Genomic DNA, 24,412 nt, shown 5'->3' with positions numbered 1-24,412 from the left:
GGTTGAGAGTCTTACAATCAAGCCAGACTTGGCACCTTGTCTCTTCCATTCCTGCCAAATTCCCTCTCTTAGCAATAGACATTGAAGAATGCTTTTCCTCTATCCCTCCCCATTTGTGGGATTGCCAATGTTTTGGATTCTCAATACCCCCCCCCATTAACAGCTCTGGTGTGCCTTATGATAGGAGTGGGGAGTCCTCATATAAGCTGTTGCACAGTTCCACCATCTTCCAGGAGAATACTGCCACAGCATTAAGGCACTTCTTAGACAAAGGTCTACACAGTTATAATTATATGGATGAAATCTTGGTGTGGAGAGACTCTTCCTCCATCTTCACCTCCCAATTTGATCCTTATCAATTAATACCTATCCTATCTTCCTCATAACTTAAAATATCTCTTCACAAAATACAGCTTATTCTGCCCATCACATTCTCAGAAATAAAATCTCCCTAACCTCAATATGCCCTCTTAAATCCACCCTTTCTTTCCTTCAACCCTTAACTCTTACCTTACTCCAAAGCTTTTTGGCAAACCTTAATTGATTTGTACCATGGCTCTCTCTCCCCACCAGTACTCTACACACACATGAGTACATGGGGTCCAATGCTATTCAAACTACCACATTTCACTCCTCGGGCCCATAGGCTAGTATCTATAAGATAAAGCAAAATGAATTTAGTCCAACTTCAAAAGTCCCCATCATCTATCACAGTCTCAACAATGTTTGAAAGTTCAAAGTCTCTTCTAAGATTCATTTAATCTCCTAACTATAATCACCTATAAAATATAAATAAAAAGCAGATCACGTACTTCCAATATATCATGACACAGGATATACAATATTGTTGTAAAACATAGGAATGGTAGCACAATGATTAAATTCTGGACAAAATCAAGACTAAAATCAAGCTGGGTGAACTTCAAACTAAGCATCTCCATGTCTGACATCTAACTCCTTTATAAGTTCGAAATTGTAGTTCATTTCTGATACAGTCAAGTTGACAACAGAGACTAGCCTTCATAATCCATCCCTATGTCAACACAAAATCATACCTCCTTATGGTCAAATTAAAACAATAAACAGCCTATAATAATGCCTAACATGATATAACTATGCTATGTTCAACTTCAAGTGCATAAATAAACTTAGCTGGGTAGGCTCTTGGTCCAAGATCACCACCCCGTTAATTCCATTTAATATCCTTAAATAAGGGATTTAGCTCTATTTTACTTCCTGGTGCCCCTTTAATCCTTGAATCATATATTTTGTATTTTTTTCCATTCTCGAAGCTTGCTATGTTTTCTCAAAACATTCTTCATAAGAATAGACCACAGGACAAAGACTTTTCATTCCTCGATTCAATTAATCTAAATCTCTTCACTTTAGCCTCGGGAAGCCTCTTCAAACAAGGATAAATGCAACCATATTCTTCAGCAAAATATCACAAGAACTATCTCTAGGCAACAGACTAAAATTCTCCTCTGAAACCACCTGACCCAAGCCCTAACAGTTCAAATCACCCCCAGAATCACTCTCTTCTATACTTCTACTACTATGACTCATTAAGCCTCACTTAAAATGTTCCACTGCTTTCCAACATCCCAAATCCACATTCCTCCAAACAAAAGCAGGCTTATAGTTCCAGAATTTAATTCCATTATCATCATGACAGGAAACATGGCAGCCTGCAAACAGATAAGTTACTTGAAAAGAAAACAAGAGACTATGTGTGTCACACTGGTGTAGCTTTAGCATTTTAAGACAACAAAACCCTACCTTTACAATGACAAACCTATTCAAATCACCAAAAATCACCACTGCTTTGCTATTAGCCTAATAATATTCCTGAGATAAAGTGATAATGATTACCCTAAAGAAAGATGGGTTTCTCTTCTACCTCGATTACAGTGGCAATACCAGTGGCTTTTTGCAAAGAACTCATTACTGAGGTCTCCCTCAGTACTTACTGGTGGAGAAAATAGGGGAGCTGCAGCAATAACATACTACTCTCCCAAGGATGAAGCCCCCATTATTCAACTCAGAGTCTTGCCCCATCACTAACACCAATATGAGGAACTATATGCTATTTCTTTAGCCCTCAAAGAAGTCAATAGACCCTTTAATCTTTTTTCAGACAATATATGCTGTTAGTTTGCTTCCCTGATTATCAAGATCCTTTGTAAAACTACACACTAATCCACTATCCCCTCTGCTCTTCCATGAGTACACCCTCTTACTCGGAATAGCCACTTCCATTTACATCCAAGCATGACCAGGATATCAAAGTCACCAAGGAGATCAGAGTCACTCTTTCTAGGTTACAATTCATGTAGTATATGAGTAGCCTCCTTCTCCTAACAACTCATACCAATTCTGCCCAGTGCTTTTCCTGGGCCTCCTTTTTCCAGCTATTGTTAGCAGCTGTTCCAATTAATATTTCCATTCATGAACTCCATGGACCCTTACTTACGCAAAAGTTGCAAAACATTCCACCTTTTAATCTATCCTTCCCTCTATGCCTCCTAGTGCCCTATTTTAAGTCTTACCCTGCATATTCTGGTAACATCATTGTTACCACCCAATATATGTTTACCTCATCCCCCTCGATGCTCTTCTCTGGTGCGATAACACCCTCAGTCCCTGCATTAACTCATCTGCCCATGCTTTTGCACTCCAGTAATGATTACCCTACAGATCTACCTATACAAGCTTGAGTAAATTGCCTGGCAGCTACGAAGGGTCCAGAGAAAGGGGCAGATCTTCATGTCCCTGCTTGTTGTCCTGGCTATCTCAGCAGGAGCAATGGGACATCTGGGATAACCCTGGCACAGACACAACACCTGGCTGATGACTTCACAACATGATTGACCAGGCCATGGCCTCTACGTCCTTCCATCATGAGATAACCTCCCTTGTTGGATTGTCATACAAGATAGAACTCTCAATGTGCTGACACTGAGCAGGGAGGAACTTGTATTTTACTGAAGGAGGAATGCTGTTTCTATGTTAATGAATCAAAGCTACTAAAACAAAGTTTCCAGGTACTTAAAGATTTTCAGTGAAATCTCCAAGCTACTATGCCCCACAGCATGACACTCAAACCCTCTGGTATCTTGGATTCTTCACTTACCTGGCTCCATAGAGTCCACTGGGACCTTCTTCCCCTTGGTTCTCTGTTTCACACAATTTCTAAAACAGCAAATAAGCAACATTTCCAAAGTCACTACCAACCCGGTTTTGGTTCAGTACCAAACTATTCCCAACTTAGAGGCTAAGAAAACAAAAAGAGATAAATTTGGGGCCAGGGAGATTTGGGACTGAAAGAAACAGACCCAGACCAAGAGTGGGACTGAGGTGTTTCCAAACCTCAGAAATCTCATCTTGAGATCAACAGGACTAGGATAACTCTCCCCTCTCCCTCCAGCCTACATGTCCTGGTGTATGTAGACTTGCTCCACCACCTTCTATCACAAAGAAGGTCATGTAGCCCAATAGGGAGGTTAAATTTCTCTATTCTCATAAGGTCATATCCAACAGCTGGTGGAATTCCTCCTTGTGAAAATGAGGCATACCCAGTGCCCTAGCCCAAGCAAGTGATGTGTCCTCACCCAAAAACCCCTACCAATTCCCCCAAAGATTGGGTAGGCTTTATTTTCCCCATTAAATGAGCAGTCTCTCTGAAGCTGTCTCCTGCAAGCCTGTTCTTGCAGTGCTCACAGCTGCCTAAGGTATCTTTCCTTCTTAGCTGTTCTACTCCTGCTTCTACTCCTCTTCTGCTCTCAGGGTTCACCAGACTGATATCAAGCTGATCGTGCTTCGATAGGCCTGGAGGCAAAGACTGAACAGTACAATAGATGTGCTAATGTTCACATCCACCAACAATGAAGAAGAGTAGCCCTTCCCCTGCATCCTGACCAGCATGGGTTATCACTTCTTTTATTGATCTTATTGATTCTGACTGGTGTAAGACAAAAATCTCTAAAATGTTGTAATTTTATTTCCCTGGTGATTGAGGATGTTGAACACTTTCTAACGTTTCTCAGCCATTTGTGTTTCATTTTCTGAGAACACTAGTTTTAGTTCTATAATCCATTTTTAATGGAATTATTTGTTTTCTTCATGTTCATTTTGCTGGGAAGGCAGAGAAAAGAGGATCCTTGGGCATTGTTAACTTGAAAAACTGTCATATTTGTAAAGCATAAGGCTTTTATGAGAACATGTCTGAAAAAGAGTAGAATTTATTGTGCAATTCAATGCAGGACGATTATTCCTGGCCATCATGAGAGTACTACCATCAAAGACTGGTATTTAAATGATCCCTTTAGTAGTACTGACAAAGAAATTACCATTCAGAGTATGATTAGAAATTACAATGGGTTATGAAAAAGATCTTGGGAATTGTATATGTTTATGGAACCTGTCATGATTTACCTTCCATAGCTCACTACATAAGACCAACTAAATAGTTTTAAGTATCCTCTAAGAATAATAAGGTTACTATTATATCATTGGGCATATTTTATCCATGCTGACACTTTTGTCAATGGTGTACTTTAAAATTTCCATGACATTTTAACACTTATGAGATTAGATAACAACTTTTGATAGTAATAGAAGTAGCCATATTCATTTACCACTACAAATGAAATCACTTATAAATTATTGAAAACTAAGAGTTCAGCACTGTACTGGAATATATATTACATATATATTGGAAACACTATGGATAGAGTTGGCTATAAATTTCTCTATCATCCTCCTTTCTCTCACTACACATAGTCATGAACATTCAAATAAATATTTATGTCCATAAATTAGAAAGGAAGTTTGAGGATACCTGAGTAATAGAAATTAGATGGTAGATGAGGGTTAAAATTTTATGAATGTTTGTTAGATATGTACAATTTTCAAAAAACATACAATTACTATTTCAGAAGCACCAATGTTTTACAAGGCACATAGAGAAAGGTTAAATAACAGTTTTGTTTGAACAAAAAACTATCAATTTTTAATTCATATTTGTTGCTTATAAATATTGGATATTACTTAGATTCTGCTTCATGCTTAGATTTTAGGATATTGAATATAATACTACTGTCCATCTCCTACTCTTTTTACCTGCTCTAAACTAAAGGAGATTTTATCTTTCCTTTTTATTTTGATAGCTAACAACATTTTGGGGTAGGTGCAATAGTGTGATGGAAACTGGATCAGGCAGGGGTGGGGATGGGAAGGGAGAGAGTACTAGAAGAGTCAACTGGAATTAGGGGGAGTTAGGGAGTTGTTTTGGAAATGTAGTACATTGGAAACTACCTGGAATCTACCAGGATGACACTAGTGCTGATTCCAGTAATTGGTGATAAGGAACCAGAACTGGCCATTGTCTGTACCCAGGCAAGTCTTCCAGTGGTGTGACTGAGACAACAACCAAACAACAAAACCACTACGTATACAATTTATCCTGCTCATACGATGTGTTTGGGAAATGGTGGAACAGAACTTGTAGTAGTGGTTAACCAATGATATGGTCCATCTGCAAGCCAATGCCACAAGAGGGAGCCTATGCCTGGATGGCCAGAAGAAACCAGAGGCTGGACAGCCCAGAGTCCTAGGATAGAACCAAACATGACTGGCAAAAAAGTCAATGAAATGATTTCTAATGCTATTCTGATATGCTCATAGATTGGTGCTTAGCCCAATCATCATCAAAAAGGCTTTGTCTATCAACTGATGGGAACAGATGGAGAGACACACAGCCAAACATCAGAGACCCCAGCAGAAGAAGGAAATTAAGTGTTGAAGGAGCCAGAAGGTGAGAACAGCAGAAGAATATGGCCCAAAAAATCAACTATACAAGGCACATAGGGAAGCACAGAGATTGAAGTAATAATTACAGTGAATGTATGAGTCTGTGCATATGTGTGTGGGTCCTTTGTATATATGATATGATTGTATAGCTTGGTGCTCTTGTGAAACTCCTAGCATCAGGAGTACAAATAGGCTCTGAATATTTTGTCTACTTTTGGGACTCTTTTCCTCCACCTTTGATATGAAGATTTATGCCTAAACTAATTATAACTTTCTATTCTGTGTTCAGTTGATATTCCTTGGAGGAAAGCTTTTTTTCCTGAAGGGTAAAAGAAGGGTGGACATGTGGGGAGCAGAAATGGGACAGAGACCTTAGAGAAATGGATGGAGGGTAAATAGTGCTCTCTATATAATGTATGATAAAAAAATAAATTTTATTGTCTAGTTGATCTGGCTAGGGCTTCCAGTACTGTATTGAATAGGTAGGGAGAGAGTGGGCAGCTTTGTCTAGACCCTGATTTTAGTAAGGATTGCTTCAAGCTTCTCTCCATTTAGATTGACATTGGCTACTGATCTGTTGTATATTGCTTTGACTATGTTTAGATATGGGCCTTGAATTCCTGAACTTTGCAAGTTCCTGAACTTTTATCATGAAAGGGTGTTGAATTTTATCAAATGTTTTCTCAGCATTTAATGAAACAATTATGATTTTTCTTTCAGTTTTTTAATATAATGGATTATATTGATGGATTTCCATATATTGAACCATCCCTGCATCCCTGGGATAAAGCCTACTTAATCATGATGGATGATCATTTTGATGTGTTCTTAGATTCGATTTGTGAGAATTTTATTGAGTATTTTTGAATCAATATTCATAAGTGAAATTGGTCAGGAGATCTCAAGCTGCATTACAGAGCAATACTGATTTAAAATAAAAGCAACTACATGGTATTGGTACAGAGACAGGCAAGTAGATCAATAGAACAGAATTGAAGACCCAGAAATGAACCCACACACCTATAGTCACATGATCTTTGGCAAAGTAGCTAAAACCATCCAGTGGAAAATAGACAGCATTTTCAACAAATGGTGCTGGATCAACTGGCGGTCAGCATGTAGAAGAATGCAAATCGATCCATTCTTATCTCCTTGTGCAAAGCTCAAGTCCAAGGGGAAAAAGGACCTCCATATAAAACCAGATAAACTGAAACTAATAGAGGAAAAAGTGGGGAAAAGCCTTGAACACATGGGCACAGGGGGAAATTTCCCCAACAGAACACCAATGGCTTATGCTCTAAGAACAAGAATTGGGAAATGGCACCATATAAAACTGCAAAGCTTCTGTAAAACAAAGGACACTGTCAATAGGATAAAACAACAACCAACATATTGGGAAAAGATCCTTATCAATCCTATATCTTATAGAGGGCTAATATCCAATATATACAAATAACTCAAAAAGGTAGACTCTAGAGAACAAAATAACCCTATTAAAAAATGGAGTCTAGAGCTAAACAAAGAATTCTCAACTGAGGAATATCAAATGGCTGAGAAGCATCTAAAGAAATGTTCATCATCATTAGTCACCAGGGAAATGCAATTCAAAACAACCCTGAGATTCTACCTCACACCAATTAGAATGGCTAAGATCAAAAATTCAGGTGATAGCAGAAGCTAGCAAGGATATAGAGAAAGAGGAACACTCCTCTATTGTTGGTGGGACTGTATTCTAGTACAACCACTCTGAAAATCAGTCTGGCGATTCCTCAGAAAATTGGAAATAGTACTACCTGTGGGCCCAATTATACCACTCCTAGGCATATACTCAAAAGATGCTCCAACATATAACAAAGATACATGCTCTACTATGTTCATAGCTGCCTTATTTATAATAACCTGAAGCTAGAAAGAACCCAGATGCCCTTCAACAAAGGAATGGATAAAAAAATGGGGTATATTTACACAATGGAATACTACTTAGATATTAAAAAAAATAATGACCTCATGAAATTCTTAGGCAAATGAATGGAACTAGTAAATATCATCCTGACTGACGTAACTCAGTCACAAAAGAATACACCTGGTATGCACTCACTGATAAGTGGATATTAGCCTAAAAGCTCACAATACCCAAGATACAATTCATAGACCTCGTGAAGCTCAAGAAGAAGAAAGATTAAGGTGTGGATACTTCAGACTTTCTTAGTAAGGGGAACAAAATATTCATGGGAGGAAATATGGAGACAAAGTGTGGAGCAGAGACTGAAGGAAAGGCTGCCTAGAGACTGCCCCACTTGTGGCTCCATCCCATATATGATCACCAAACCCAGATACTATTGCAGTTGCCAAGAAGTGCTTGCTGACAGGAGCCTGATATAGCTGTCTCCTGAGAGGCTCTTTCAGAGCCTGGAAAATACAGAGGCAGATGCTCACAGTCAACCATTGGACTGATCATGGGGTCTCCAATAGAGGATTTAGAGAAAGGACTGAAGGAGCTGAAGGGGTTTGCAACCCCATAGGAAGAACAACAATATCAATCAACCAGAACTCCCAGATCTCCCAGGGACTAAACCACAAACCAAAGAGTATATATACATGGAGGGCCTCATGGCTCCAGAAGCATGTGTAGCAGAGGATGGCCTTATCTGGCATCAATGAGGGGGGGGGGGTCCTTGGTCCTTGGAAGGCTTCATGTCCCAGTGTAGCAGAATGCCAGGGTGGGTAGGTGGGGGATAACATTTGAAATGTAGGTAAAGAAAACGTACAATAAAAAAGTAATTTTTTAAAAAAGTTATGGCAATGGGGAAAAGGGGCATCTGGGATTTACTCAATTGAAACTACATTTTATGGCTACTCTTGGTTGTCAACATGACTATAATCTAGAATGAACTATAGTCCAGAATTGGAAGGTTCATGTGTGATCCAGATCTTGAGGCGGAGAGACACAAGTTTCTGACCTGAATCTTGGCATGGAGATATTGAGGTATAGTGGCTATGAATCTCAGTAGACTAAGGCAAAGAGACCTCTGAGTTCAAGGTCAGCCTGGGACAAAACAAGTCTCAGATGCAGGCGTGGTGATGCACACCTTTAATCTGGGACAGACTTTCTCCTGGAGACCTACATAAGACATTGGAAGAAGGAAGATTTGCTCTTCTTGGCCTGCTTGCATTTACTTACCAGTATATCTGTTGGAATCTACTAGCCTTGAGAGTTTGAACAACTAATAGATCCTTAGACTTCCATTCACAACTGACCATTGTTGGGGAGCTGGACTACAGTCTGTAAGTCATCATAACAAATTCCTTTACTATATAAAGACTATCCATAAGTTCTGTGACTCTAGAGAATCCTGACTAATACACTACATATGGAAACATTTTAAACAATCCTAAAACATGTACAGAATTCTAAATATAGTCATCACCAAAGAGAAAAATAACATAATTAATATTGAGAAAAATTCAAATGGATTATAGTAAAGTAACTTATTGTCCTGAATGTAAAAATGTTTAAAGTCCAAGGCTCCAGTTTTCCCCCAAAGTTACATGAGTGATTTTATATTATAACTGGGTACAGGCTGCTACATTTAACCCTCATTCTCATTCTTCATCTTCGCATTCTCTTCAGTTAGTCCAGGAGATGAGAGATGTATAATGACATTTTACTAAGTTGCAAAGTCACAGGTTAGTTTGAAGAAGGGAAATGAAATAGAACATGTTGGTGAGAAGAAAATATCATGGATTTGAGGAATGAGAAGATTAGACACATGAACAAGTAGCAGGTAGTTATAGAAGAAAACATAACAGCCAATAAAAATTTCACTCCTCAGAAGAATGGCTTGGTTCATACCTGGCACTTAAGTTATATGCTGAGTGCATGTAATGGCTTTGTACTACGTACACTACATTACCAATCCTGACAAAAAGATTCCCATTGTGAAAACTTAAATAATTCCCCTAACTCTAGTCCAGGGCTCTGTTATATTAGAAAGAAATTCCCAACTTAAATGTCAGACATTAACTGTATTCTTTACATACCAGGGGCTGATTTAATATATTTTCCTGTTTTCAATTATCATCAAATTGTATCGTTTTCATTCCTTTTTTGCTCCATGTATGTATGTGTGTTGCAGCTTCTACTCTGAAACACACACAAATACATATGTACATACATACATACATACATACATACATACATACATGCACACAGTAATTGAGTAGTACCACCTTCTTGTTTGTGTATATATGGTTTTATATGGCTTCATGGCTGACCATTCTTAATCACAGTGCTGCTCTTTCCTGGATGTGATGATATATGTGTGTGTGTGTGTGTGTGTGTGTGTGTGTGTGTGTGTGTGTATGTGTGTGCTATGAATAATTTTAGATAAATATAAAATATAAATACAAAATAATAAACTAGGTAAGTATAAAATACGCAGTATGATCCCATGATGCTTGATAAAATGACTTTGTTGTTATATCACTCTTGCCTCCTCACCTATTAAATTAAATGATGTCTCATTCATCCTCATTTGGAACCTTAGCCATATATATAATATATATATATGTGTGTGTGTGTGTGTGTGTGTGTGTGTGTGTGTGTATGAATGTATGTATGTGTATGTTTATTTGTGTATATATCTATATCTATATCATCTATATCTATATCTATATATCTATATCTATATCTGATTTTGTTTTCATTTTTATAACATATTTATCCTGCACTAACCTCCCTATCCTTAGCATCACCGTAAATATGGTCACTGTAACCTTTCATGGTATCTTTGCTCACATCTTTTTTCTTCATCTAAAGTTCCTAGGTATAAATCCACAAATATGAATATACTTCCTTCTGTCTCTATGCTTCACAAAACAATGACAGCAGTTCACCAAGTGTTCCTAAGTTGTCAAATTAAACAAAGTCTGTACTGTGTTTCTACATCTGTTTATATTTTATTTCGATTTATACTAACCTTAACAGAAATGAGTATTAGGGGCTTATTTTGGTCCTGATTGCGGCAATAAACTAACAAGGCACCTATAAATTTCAAGTTCACTGAGTAAATATACCCAGAGTGTTGACATCAAAGATTCTTATCTAAGGACACATTGCATCCTCAGAGCCTGCTTTGATACCGATAGCTAAACTTAGACTAAACCTGACTAGATGAAGAAAGTCTTAGGCAGCACCTCCCATGGGAAACATGACTTTATATACATGAAGAAGCAAAGATATTCTCCCTATTTTGCATGTTTTCTTTCTATTAAGTTTTTACTTTCCCATAGTTCACTCACTGAATTTTTCCATATCATCTTCGATTTCTGCTTGTCTCTGTATTTTTATTTTGATAGACCAATTACTGGCAGAATCTATTCCCAAGGGAAAAGAATGTATAAAAGCAGGTGGAAGGGAAATGCTTAATTAAAACTATGCATGAAAACGTCATATGCAATCCTGAAAATATTTAATCAAAATAAAAATGAATAAACTGCTCAAGTAGAAAAATAATATAAAGAAAAATGGAATAATAAAAATAAATCATCCAGAAATAACATATTGTCCTGAAGGTAAAATGATATAAGTCTAGCGCCTTAGACATCATTTAGAAGAGTGTTTCAACTCAAATATGAATTACCATATTATGGTATTTTTACATATCAGGTCCTACTGTATTTTCTAAAGATTAATAATTTCTTTTAATAAATTAATAAAGTATGTGTACAAGTTACAAATATATATAGAAATTAATTGTTCTTCCTTTTTTGTTACTCAGTTTTTAATAAGTCCCAGTAGAACTGAATGACGTAGTTCTGTCTTATATGGGCTAAAAATGGTAAAGGAGAAAGAGCAAAGGAGACTACTGCATGAATGATAAAAGCTCCTGATATCATTAAGATTTCATCCTAGTGGTGACCCAGATCAAGGTATATTTTATTGTAATTTAATTTGAATTTTAATCAAAATATAATTACCTTATCAACCCTCTTCCCCCTCTTTCCTCCAGTATCTCTTGTGTTGTCCTCATATTGCTCTTTCTCAAATTGACTCAGGAGATCTGTTATGAGATTTTCTCCTACAATGGTCAGGAAAGCATCACCCATGAGTTTTTCAATATTACAATTTCCTAAACAGTATCAGAGCAGAAACAATACAAACAGAGATGCTACTTTGGAAAGAAAAAAAATCTCATGGAACTCCATGCATACGGAATGAACTATAGGCAATTAAGAATGCAGAGAAGTGTAGAATTTATTTTCTTCTTCAGAGATGAGACTCTTAAGTGGTTATTCATTACCACGTGTTCAACCCTGAAATCATATATAGATAAAAGCAAACTGAGTAATGTGTGTGGATCCATGTGCCTGTGAATGTGTATATGCATCTATGTATGCATGTGTAATAAGAAGAATTAAGGCATATCAGATGCTACTTTAAAGAACTTTATATACTAATTGAAATAGAACTTCATCACTTCCTTTACCCAGCCCATGTAAGCTAGGTTTCCTTCAATTCCTCTTACATACACACCCACTATCAACTTCATAGCCTCTATTTTGGTCATTATTCTTACATACATAATCTAATTATCTATGTAGGATCTTTCTTATGTGTATGTATAAATACACACATATAACCTGAATTCATTTTACTTATTGGTATGTGCATCGATTCAAGGTTGATCTTTCTGTATTGGAAAACTAATAATGATGCTATTCCTAGGAAAAGCTAGTTTATATCTAGAGGTAGGAAGCAGCATCAAGTATTTTTCAATCTATGTGTCTTGAATGCAGATAGAAAATAGTTCTTAGTGGTTGATAAATTGTTAGCTATCCACGGTGTGAGGATATCATCATAGACATTAATATAAAACCTAGTAATATCCTTTTCCTAAACCAATAAAAAATTTCATTGTATTCTAAATGGTAATTTCTTAACTAACACTTTCAGGACAAGTTTAATTAGCATGATAATTTGGCAGTATTTTCACATTGGCCTGTATATTTAAACTGTTTCAATAAGAAAATTAGTGAATATAATTGTGTCAGGAAAAAATGAAATGTGAAGTTTTAATTTATCAAGACAGTGAATAATTAGACAAGGAATATTAACTGCCCCTATTGTCTGTTTTCTTTCCTGTAGCTTACACACATTTTTAATAATCATTAATTTTGTGTTTACCTCACATGCATCTCAAGGGCCTATCCTCCTTTGTCAAACATGAGAAACCATCCAGCTGGTTTATAACATAGTACATTTTACTGAAGCTTCTCAAATATATTCATTTAGCGTTTTAACAAGACTGGAACATCCTCCAATTTCCATTACCCCACCAAAGGATTGACAGGTATATATCTGACATCAATTATATTATATAGGAGATGGCATTGAAGCCAGGTCAACATGATTAACATGAAAACACATTATTGGATGAAGTATAATCTCTCATGAAACTAAAATGATAAAAATGTTGAAACATGATCTGTTGTGCTCAGTTCATGAGACCCCACAAAAGACCACCAGGATCCATAACTCCAATGCAAGTACATGCAAGAGTTTTTTCTTCCTTCCTTCTTTTCTTCCTTTCTTTCTATCTTTCTTTCTTTCTTTTTTCTTTCTTTCTCTTTTTTAAGGTAAAATTGCTTTTATTGGAAATTTTATTTATTTACATTTTAGATACCATCCCCTTTTCCCATTTCCCCTCCCTAGAACCCCCTATCCCATCCCCCCTCCTCTACTATTTTAATTGCATGCAAGTATTGAGGTCAGTTCTAGTTTGAGAAACTAACAGTACCATAGATGCAAATAGAAATGGAACAAGCAAGAAAATAAACACAAATAGTCAAAGAACAGGAAAGGCAATAAACAAAATTCCATGAACACTCCTGTGATCACTGTTTCTAAGGGCTTATCAGGTTGACCAAAATATCTGGGCTATTATTAAGCATTTTTACATCGGTATTCATAAGACAAAGTTTTTGTGATACTCAGGGCAATAAAACAAAAGGTGGTTCATAGACATTCATAACTGAAATGCCAGATTTCAACACACTAACACAATTAGAAAATGTGCAATCAATGCATCTTACATTAAATACTGTAGAAGAAACAAAAGTATTTTTAACTTGACAATTAAAAGAGCCTCAACACAAGTACTAATGAAGACTGTTATTTTCAGAGTTGGATTGATTTCTAGACCAGTCCATGATTGAGTCAGAATAAATTGTAACATTGAATAACAATACAAGAGTCATTATAACTTCTCTCATTGATTCTCTGTTCAACAGGGTCTAAAACTTGAGGCAAGGCAGCTTGTCCCATCAGGGGTATAGGTAAGCAGTGATGGGTCAGGAACATACGTCCAATAAAGCTTCCCAGTCACCAGTGTCAGGGAAATCAGCAAGCTCACAGATCAGCATCATTCTTTGTCCTGGCATCAACGTGTCTCATAACTTGCTCTGGCAGTCACCATGCTCCTTCAGCATCCTGCAGAAAAACACAAACATGCCCTCTTCCCCATATTAAATCCCTGATTCAGATCATGACTTATGCTAGTAGGTGAATCCTTTCCTTTCACCTATGCTTAAGTATGCCTAGTTGTAGAGTGCCATAGACACTCAGCACAAAGTTCCTTGTCATTCAACTTTTAAAAAAAATTAAAATAAAAGAATATGATTTATAAATTTTTGGTGTATGGGGATATATATAACCCTTTTGTATTTTATGAAGATATTGGTTTAAAGTTCCAAGGGCCCATCCAAAATTTTCTTGTTCTTGACAATTATAAGGAATCCCAGTAATATGGGTAATGTTCAATTGCTGACAAAAAATCTCAAATGCTCAACTCTGATAGCCAGTTCCATTAACTGTTTTTGTTTGTTTGTCTATTTTTCTTTTTTTTTATTATTGTAAACTTTATCTACATTTCAGATGTTATCCCCTTTCCTCATTGTGCCCACCAGAAACCCCTTATCCCATTCTCCTTCCTCCTATTTCTATGAGGGTGTGCCCCACCCATTCACTCACTCCCACCTACCCTCCCTTGAATTCCCCCTCATTGGGGCATTCAGCCTTCAAGAGACCAAGGCACTCCTCTCCCACTGATGCCCAACAAGGCCATCCTCCACTACATACACAGCAGGAGCCATGGGTTACTCCATGTGTGTTCCCAGGCTAGCTGTTTAGACCCTGGGAGCTCTGGTTGGTCGGTATTGTTGCTCTCCCCATGGACCTCAAGCCCCTTCAACTCCTTCAGTCTTCTCTCTAACTCCTCCATTGGGGACCTTGTCATCAGTTCAATGGTTAGCTGTGAGCATCTGCCTCTGTATATGTCAGGCTCTGGCAGAGCCTCTCAGGAGACAGCTATATCAAGCTCTGGGCAGTATGCACTTTTTGGCATCCACAGTAGTGTCTGGATTTGGTGACTGTGTAAAGGATGGATTCCCAGGTGGCACAGTCTCTAAACAGTCCTTCCTCCAGTCTCTGCTCCATACATTGTCTCCTATTTGCTCCTGTGAGTCTTTTGTTACTCCTTCTAAGAAGGACCAAAGCACCCACACTTTGGACTTTCTTCTACTTGGGCTTCATGTGGTCTGTGAGTTATGTCTTGGGAATTCTGAGATTTAGGGCTAATATCCACTTATGAATGAGTACATACCATGTATGTTCTGTTGTGATTGGGTTACCTTACTCAGGATGATATTTTCTAGGTCCATCCATTTACCTAAGAATCTCATGAATTCATTATTTTAATAGCTGAGTAGCACTCCACTGTGTAAATGTACCATATTTTCTGCATCCATTCTTCTGTTGAAGGACATCTAGATTCTTTCTAGCTTTTGGCTATTATAAATAAATCTTCTATGAACATAGTGGAGCATGTGTCCTTGTTATATGTTGGAGCATCTTTTAGGTATACGCCCATGAGTGGTATTGCTGGATCCTCAGGTAACTATGTCCAATTTTCTGAGGAACTGCCAGACTGATTTCCAGAGTAGGTGTACCAGCTTACAATCCTACCAACAGTGGAGAAGTGTTCCTCTTTCTCCATATCCTCGTCAACATATGCTGTCATCAGAGTTTTTAATCTTAGCCATTCTGACTGGTGTGAGGTAGAATCTCAGGGTTGTTTTGATTTGCATTTCCCTGATGACTAAAGATGTTGAACATTTCTTTAGGTGATTTTTGGCCATTCGGTATTCCTCAGTTGAAAACTCTTTGTTTAGCTCTGAATCTCATTTTAATAGGGTTATTTGATTGTCTGGAATCTAATTTATTGAGTTCTTTTTATATTTTGGATGTTAGGCCTCTATCAGATGGAGGATTGGTAAAGATATTTTCCCAATCTGTTGGTTGCCGTTTTGTCCTATTGACAGTATCCTTTGCCTTACAGAAGCTTTGCAATTTTATGAGGTCCCATTTGTCAGTTCTTGATCTTAGAGCATAAGCCATTGGTGTCCTGTTTAGCAACTTTTCCCTATGCCTGTGTGTTCGAGGCTCTTCTCCACTTTTTCTTCTATTAGATTCAATGTGTCGGTTTTATGTGGAGTTCCTTGATCCACTTGGACTTGAGCTTTGTACAAGGAGATAAGAATGGATTGATTTACATTTTTCTACATGTTGACCTCCAGTTCAACCAGCACCATCTGTTGAAAAATGCTGTCTTTCTCCACCGAATGGTTTTAACACCTTTGTCAAAGAATAATTGGTCATAGGTGTGTGGGATCATTTCCGAGTCTTCAATTCTATTCCATTGATCTTCTTGCCTCTCTCTGTACCAATGCCACGCAGTTTTTATCACTATTGCTCTGTAGTATAGCTTGAGGTCAGGGATGGTGATTCCTCCAGAAGTTCTTTAACTGTTGAGAATAGTTTTTGATATCCTGGGTTTTTTGTTATTCCAAATGAATTTGACAATTGTTTTTTCTAACTCTGAGCAATTGAGTTGGAATTTTGATGGGGGTTGCATTGAATCTGTAGATTGCTCTTGGCAAGAGGGCCATATTTACTATATTAATCATACCAATCCATGAGCATGAAAGATCTTTCCATCTTCTGAAATCTTCTTCGATTTCTTTCTTTAGACTTGAAGTTGTTGTCATATAGATCTGTCACTTGCTTGGTTAGATTCACACCAAAGTATTTTATATTATTTGTGACTATTTTGAAGGAAGCCATGTCCCTAATTTCTTTCTCAGCCTTCTTATCCACTGTATATTGCTTTTACTATGTTTAGGTATGGGCTTTGGATTTCTGATCTTTCTAAGACTTTTACCATGAAGTGGTGTTGAATTTTGTTATATACTTTCTCATCATGATCATCTAGTGAGATGATCATGTGATTTTTTCTTTGACTTTGTTTATATACTATATTACTTTGATGGATTTCTGTATATTGAAACATCCTTGCATTTCTGGGATAAAGCCTTGATCATGATGGATGATAGTTTTGATTTGTTTTTGGATTTGTTTTGCTAGAATTTTATTGAGTATTTTTGCATTGATGTTCAGAAAGAAGATTGGTCTAAAATTCTACTTCACTGTTGGGTGTTTGTTTGGTTTAGGTATGAGCGTAATTGTGGTTTCATAAAAGAAATTGCTTAGTGCTCCTTCTGTTTCTATTTTGTGGAATAGTTTATAGAGAATTGGTTTTAGGTCTTCTTGGAAGGACTGATAAAATTCTGCACTAAAACTATCTGGTCCTGGGCCTTTTTTTGGTAGGAAGACTATTAATGACTGCTGCTATTTCTTTAGGGGTTATAGGACTATTTAGATGGTTTATCTGATCCTCATTTAACTTTGTTACCTGGTATCTGTCTAGGAAGTTGTCCATTTCATCCAGATTTTTCAGTTTTGTTGAGTATAGGCTTTTGTAGTAGGATCTGATGATTTTTTTTTTAAATTTCCTCAGTTTCTGTTATGTCTTCCTTTTCAGTTCTGATTTTATTAATTTGGATACCGTCTCTGTGTCCTCTGGTTAGTATGGCTAAGAGTTTATCTATCTTGTTGATTTTCTGAACGAACCAGTTCCTGGTTTTGTTGATTCCTTGTATAGTTCTTTTTGTTTCTACTTGGTTGATTTCAGCCCTGAGTCTGATTAATTCCTGTCCTGTACTTCTCTTGTGTGTATTACCTCCGTTTTGTTCTAGAGCTTTCAGGTGTGCTGTCAAGTTGCTAGTGTATAATCTCTCCAGTATCTTTTTTGTAGGCTCTTAGAGCTATGAGTTTTCCTCTTAGCACTGCTTTCATTGTTTCCCACAGGTTTTGGTATGATGTGTCTTTATTTTCATTAAATTCTTAAAAAGTCTTTAATTTCTTTCTTTATTTCCTCTTTCATCATCATGAGAAGTGATTTTAAATCTAAATCTTGCTTTTCTGGTGTCATGGGGTATTTAGCACTTTCTATGGTGGGAGAGCTAGGTTCTGATGATGCCAAATAACCTTGGTTTCTGTTGCTTATATTCTTCTGCTTGCCTTTTGCCATCTGATTATTTCTAGTGCTACCTTCCCTCACTGTCTCTGATTGGAGCATTTCTGTCCTCTTATCTTGGTTGTGGCACAACTCCTCAGAGTCCAGTTGCCTCTGTGATCCGGTGATTCTGAGATTCTGGGTGTGATAGCTCCTGGGAGTCAGGCTTCTTCTGGGATCCTGAAATCCTGGTGTACTTGAGTACCTGAGATCCTATGATCCTATTATCCTATGTTCCTGTGCATGTCAGAGCCCTTGGCAATCCAGCCTCCTCTGGGTTTTGGGGCATTGGGTGCAGAGCTGGTACCCTAGAACTGCTCCAAGCACAGGCGCAGACCAGAAGAGTACTGAGCCACTGGCCTTTAGTGAGTTCCTGGGTCCCCTCGGGTCCCAATTACTCCGTGCTTGGAGTGGGGTGTCGCGGCCTATTCACCTATAATCCTGGACATGTTAGAGCTCGTTGGAGTCCAGCATCTCTGTGTTTTGTGGGATTGGGTGCAGAGCTGATGCCCTAGGACTTCTCTAGCCGAGGCACAGACTGGAAGGTTTCTACCACTGGCCTTGAGGGAGTTCCTGGATCCCCTTGGGTCCCAATTACTCCCTGTTGGGGGAATCCCCAGGGTGGTGGCCATATCACTTCTAGACAATAGATTTCTCCAAAAGCAACAGCTTAAATAGAGTTTGGAGGACGAGGAGGAATCTGTTCTTCTGGGGTTTTTTGCCTCTATATTGGTCATATCTCTTTAAGGGCAACTTAACTTAGAATGGAGGGTTTTTGTTGTTGTTGTTGTTGTTTTGTTTTTGTTTTGTTTTGTTTTACTTTTATAATATTTAATTTTTTATTGTATATTTTATTTATTTCCAATACAGATGTCATCTCCTTTCTCCATTTCCCCTCCCTGGAACCCCCTATCCCATTCCCCCTCCTCCTTTATACTTTTATACCATTCTGATTACATACATGTATCAGTTCTAGGTTGAGGGTCTAGCAGTACAATAGATGCAAATAGTCGAGGATAAAGCAAGACCATAAACACCAATAGTAAAAGTAAAAGCAAAGGTGTAAAACCTAATTACATGAACACTCCCATGATCAGTTTCTAAGGGATTTTCAGGATGGCCAAAGTATCTGAGCCTACTTCCCTGTCCTAGCCCAAGGTCATTTTCATGTCTGAAACCTACTTCCTTGTTCTAGCCTAAAATTTAGATTCCTGTCTGAAATTACTTTTTTGTTCTAGCCTAAGACTTAGATTCCTGCCTGAAATTACTTCCTTGTTCTAGCCTCATATCCAATTCCTGCCTGAAGCCTACTTCCTTGTCCTTGGCCAGTTTCATATTTCTGCCAAGCACCCTATTTCCTTGTCCTTGGCCCATGTCAGATTATTGTCAAGCAGCCCCAAAGGCTCTCCTCCTCTCCCCCTTTTTCTATTTCATTAACAAGACAGACCCTGTCTTAGGTTGTTCTGACAAGAATGCCTTCCTAACCCATTGTGGAGTATGTATTATAAAAATAGTGTACTTATGTCTTAGGTTGATAAGGCTCAGTGCAGAATCTTAACCATCTTCCACTTGCCAGCCTGTTAATTTAATAACTCTGACTGGGGGGTCCATATTTAGGTGCAAGCCGTGTACTTGGCTGTCAACATGTTGATGTTGTTGAAGAAAAGCTTTAACACAATGGATAAGAATAAAAGTATTCCCTGGACAAAAAGGGCTACCATGATCAAGCTATATATGCCATTTTTGAAACTTGGCCAAAATAGAAATACTGACCTCAGGCCATGGGTAATTTTATATGCAGGATCTACTACATCAAAGCACAGCAGAGCAGCATTCTTGAAATTCATAAAGCTCCCTATGTATTGTTAAAACATCCAGAGAGGTGTTAGAATTATGATAGATACACTGCACATCTCATTAAACTTCTTCCTAATTATAATGACTACCACTGTAAATTGTAGAACTAACATGAATCCAATAGTATTTGGCATGACACTCAAGATAGCTCCTTACTCTTAAATTCTGAACCTCCTTCCAGTAATTTGAATAAGGTAAAGAGTATCAGTCCATTCTTTCAAATGTCTATCTAAATCCTCTGGTATATTCAACACATTAGTAACATTTTTTGCTAAATGATTAATGAAAGTAGCTGTCTTAACTTCTTGTGTCACAGCAATTGCAGAAGCAATGGTGCTAGCAATTAATTTAATTAAAGCTGTTATGCCAGCAATAATCAAGCCCACTACCCTCTTGCTTCTGCTTAAAGCTTGACTCATTTCTTCCAGTACTTGCAAGCTATTTTTAGAATACCACGGTCCTGTGATACTCAGGGCACTAAAACAAAAGCAGGTTGATAGACATCCATAACTGACGTGCCAGATTACACCTTCTAATTGTGTTTGTGTTTAGAATGGAGTTTTAAGAAAAAAATTCAGTTTATTCTGCACCTCAGTCACTTCATTCCTTGCTCTACTAGTTTCTTTGGAGGCCAATCTTGGGATCCTTAAGATCCAGATTGTTCATGTTAAATTGTTGATAGTGATATCTCATTATCATTAATTGAATAGTCCCCAATCTCTGTTTTTATATATTGTAAAAACTTGTTTATGGTACACATCCAAAGGTAAGGAGAAGTAAAAGAATAACTAACGGTCCCATGAAGGTGGAAATAAGAGTTTTTAACAAGTGGAAGGATTCAAATAGTGAATGGTATCAACTATTAGGTTTTTTTCATTCTCACATGTCTACGGTTTTCCAACCTTAGCCAATGATTTATGAATGACTCCAGAATCGTTAACATAAAAGCAGCATTTCTCATGTAAGTTGACACATAGCTCTTCTTATTTCAGGAAGACTAAGTCTAATCTCTGTCTGTTTTGTAACACCACTTTAGCCAGAGAATCTACATTGTTAGGTGTCTTCATCTATGTCTATCTTTAAATTGTTATAATATTTTTTTTTCTTGGAATATTAGCACAGCTATCCCAGTGCTGGCCCTGGCTAGTTCTACCACTAGAATTAATGTTAAAGTCAAAGAGATAGGGTTTTTTTTCTTTTGTCTCATAAGGTCTCCTTCAATTTGTCTTACTAAGATTCTTAATATCATTTTTTTCTGAATAATAGGTCATGTGGGGTACTAATTGAAACAAAATATAGAACCCATACGGGGTAGAAGAATTAAGAACCACCCCATTCACACAAAGGGTCAGTCCTGTTAAACAGGCCCACCATGTGTGTTCTAGGGGAATAATCTATTTGGGATGAACTACGGTAACAGTCCAATTGTGGAGGAGTTGATGTGGCAAGGGGGCTTTCCCAGCCAGATACCCTGTCTAATATGGTTTGGAGGGTTAGAGCTGGACCTTTCTGTGACCATCTATATATAGAGTCTCTTTCAGAAACATTATATTTAGCTCTTAACCCAAATGTCTTCATAAAAACGGAGATGTAATATACACAGTACATACAGTTAGTGGGGACAGCAGACTCAAGACTGAGACTGAGTCAACTTTAACTTGAAGAGGTTGGTGTTCTTTTGTACCCTCTATTTCAGTACAGCAGAGTCAGGTAGTCTTCATTTGGGCAGAGTGAATTAGCAGGTCTGTTGTGAGTGTAGTGCATCCAGGTGGTGATTTTATCTATTTTGATGGCAATTGGCATGGTCAACAGGATGATGTAAGGTCCTGGGTTTAAGCACATATTGGTGATATCTCCTCACATAGACCCATTCTCCTTGACTTGTGCAATTCTGGAGCCAGGCCTGCTTTATAGTGGGCACATAGTTTAAACCAAACATGTTTATGAGCCCATTGGGTTGCTCTGACCCTAAATATTAAATCATCATCTTTTAGTTTTTTAATGGCTGTCAACAGTAGGCTGGGTACAATGGGGGCTGGGATATCATATACAATCAGAGTTTCATCTGGCAAAAAGAAAGTCTTATGTGATATAGGGCAAAGGGAAGGAGCATCATCCAGTCTCCACCAGTCTCTAAGGATAATTTATTTAAGGTCTCTTATTGTTTTATTTATTCATTTTACCTGCCCTGAACTTTGGACGCAATATACACAATATAATTTCCAATCTGCCCCAATGAATTTTGCTACATCCTAACTTACCTTGGACACAAATGTTGATCTGTTGTCTGACCCTATCATATGAGGAGATCTGTTCCTGGATAAGATCCTCTATCTCCTTTAGCAATTCCTTGGCCACTAGATTTACTGTCTCAACCTTAGTTGAGAACTCCTCTGTCTATCTGAAGAAAGTGTCCACAAATACCAGCAGATACTTGTAGCCATATCTTTCCAGCTTAACCTTTATAAGATGAATTTTCCCAGTAGGCCCCAGTCTCTTACCTCAAAGTCAGGAACCTGGATATTTGTGGTAGCTGGGTGTATTGGTCAGCTGACAAGCTCTATAGCTTGTCACTGTATCTTTAAGAGTGTCCTGTATATCTTTGAAAGTCACCTTAGATTGTTTCAATACATCTGCTATTCATCTCACTCCCATGTGAGTGACTCTGTGGATCTTCCTGAGAATGGTTCTTGCTAAAGAGATTGGTAATATTAGCTTACCTTTAGTTGATCACCTCCAGCCCATTTAATTTCTGCTTCTGTATATATCTGTTGCTCTGGGTGATTCAGGTAGAACAATGGGCAATGCAGAGATGGCTGTTTCCTTTAAGGCTACCTCCTTCGCACCCTTTTGTCAGCCAGGTTCTTACTTCTAGCCATTGGTACTGTTTCTTTTTGGTGCCCTGAACAATGAATGATTATCAATTTTTCCCCAGGGACCCCAACTCTGATGCAAGTACACAGAGTCTTTATTCAAGCTTGAGCTTAAACTATAAACCTTCCTGATAGAACAAGAAGGAGAATGACCCCCCAAGCTCTAGATGAAGGGGGCTTATAAAGGGAAAAAACACAAGCAGGGTTTTCAAGTGTTGGTATTACATGAGAGGGTAAAGGAATGTTGGTCTCTTTCTCCCTAGGGGTGAACTAATTTAGAATGGAATCTTAAGAACAAGACGGAGTTTATTCTGCTACCTCAGTCCCTTCAGATCTCCATATATAGAACAGTTTGTTGGTGTCTGTGCAATGACCACAGTTGTCAGAGGAGCAATCCACAGGAGGCTGCAAAAGAGTTTTCTTCAACAAGAGTAAAAAGACAGTTTTGTTTCGAACTATGGGAATCTGTCTCCAAGTAGGTTAGTGTAGAAATATTTAAGCACCACACAATTTGGTGAAAACTTTCCTTGTGTTAATTATCTCAATACCATGTGTACAATATTCCACAAAGTAATCTAAACAATCATCAGACTTCAGTACATCAAAATTTTTGTAAAGTAATAGGGCATCTTTCTTAAAGATGAGTTCTCTACATTGACTACACGTGACACCTTCCATAAAGATAGGATCCCTGGATTGACTGGGGAAAAAGAAGCTCCCAATAAGAATCTGGGAGAGGCTATACCAGACTGTATATTTTAATTATTCTTTTTATTTTAGGAAGACAATACAATTAATCATTTCTCCTTCAGTTTTCTGTATCTAAACAATAACATATGTTCTTTGTATTCTCTTCCAAACTCATAAAGAGTTAAAGGAGTTGCTATTACTTATGCATTTGTGTACATTTATTCCTATATTTTCCAAATAAGTAAATATAACCAGTTCAGATCATGAAAAGTTTGTGTGTTTTCAGTTTGACTATTTGGCATTAAAGAAACAATTCCTGTCCTCTTTCAGAGAAAAATATTTCTCCTAATTTTAACTTATACTACTTGCTTTTAGTTAGAGTTTGGTACATAGAGCTTAGGTCTCATGAAGTTTCTTCTGGCTTCAATGGCATGACTATTGTTGCCATCCATGTTCACTTCTTTGTTTAGGCAGTCATATGGACAACACTTTCTTGGTGTTGCTTCTGATATTACTAGGATACACAATCTTACAGCGAACCATGTGATCTTCAATCTTTTTCAATCTATAAGTCCCCTCTTCTACAAAATTTATTGAGCCTTAGATATGGGAATGTTTTAAAATATTTCCATTTGGGATCATGATTCATTTCTCTAAATTCTGATAGTTTGTGTGTTTTTGTAATGGCCTCTGTGTGCTATAAAGACA

The 24,412-nt window shown here is 37.6% G+C and overlaps 1 protein-coding gene across 1 annotated transcript in view; it reads right to left on the bottom strand.

Annotated features, from left to right (window-relative positions):
- Positions 1-627: 627 nt before the first annotated feature.
- LOC114623252 (odorant-binding protein 1b-like) overlaps positions 628-24,412 on the bottom strand; it is a 38,582-nt gene continuing 14,797 nt past the window's right edge. The window contains exons 6-9 of the mRNA XM_028769940.1: positions 11,791-11,942; positions 3,134-3,192; positions 2,241-2,316; positions 628-654 (exon numbers count right to left, since the gene is read on the bottom strand). Coding sequence (XP_028625773.1) covers positions 628-654; positions 2,241-2,316; positions 3,134-3,192; positions 11,791-11,942 — 314 coding nt within the window. The remainder of the gene's footprint in view (positions 655-2,240; positions 2,317-3,133; positions 3,193-11,790; positions 11,943-24,412) is intronic.

Source organism: Grammomys surdaster, unplaced genomic scaffold (genome assembly GCF_004785775.1).
Source record: "Grammomys surdaster isolate TR1022 unplaced genomic scaffold, NIH_TR_1.0 195, whole genome shotgun sequence".
Taxonomy (NCBI): Eukaryota; Metazoa; Chordata; class Mammalia; order Rodentia; family Muridae; genus Grammomys; species Grammomys surdaster.
Note: the sequence above shows the minus strand (reverse complement) of the source record. Positions and strands in the feature narration are given on the sequence as shown.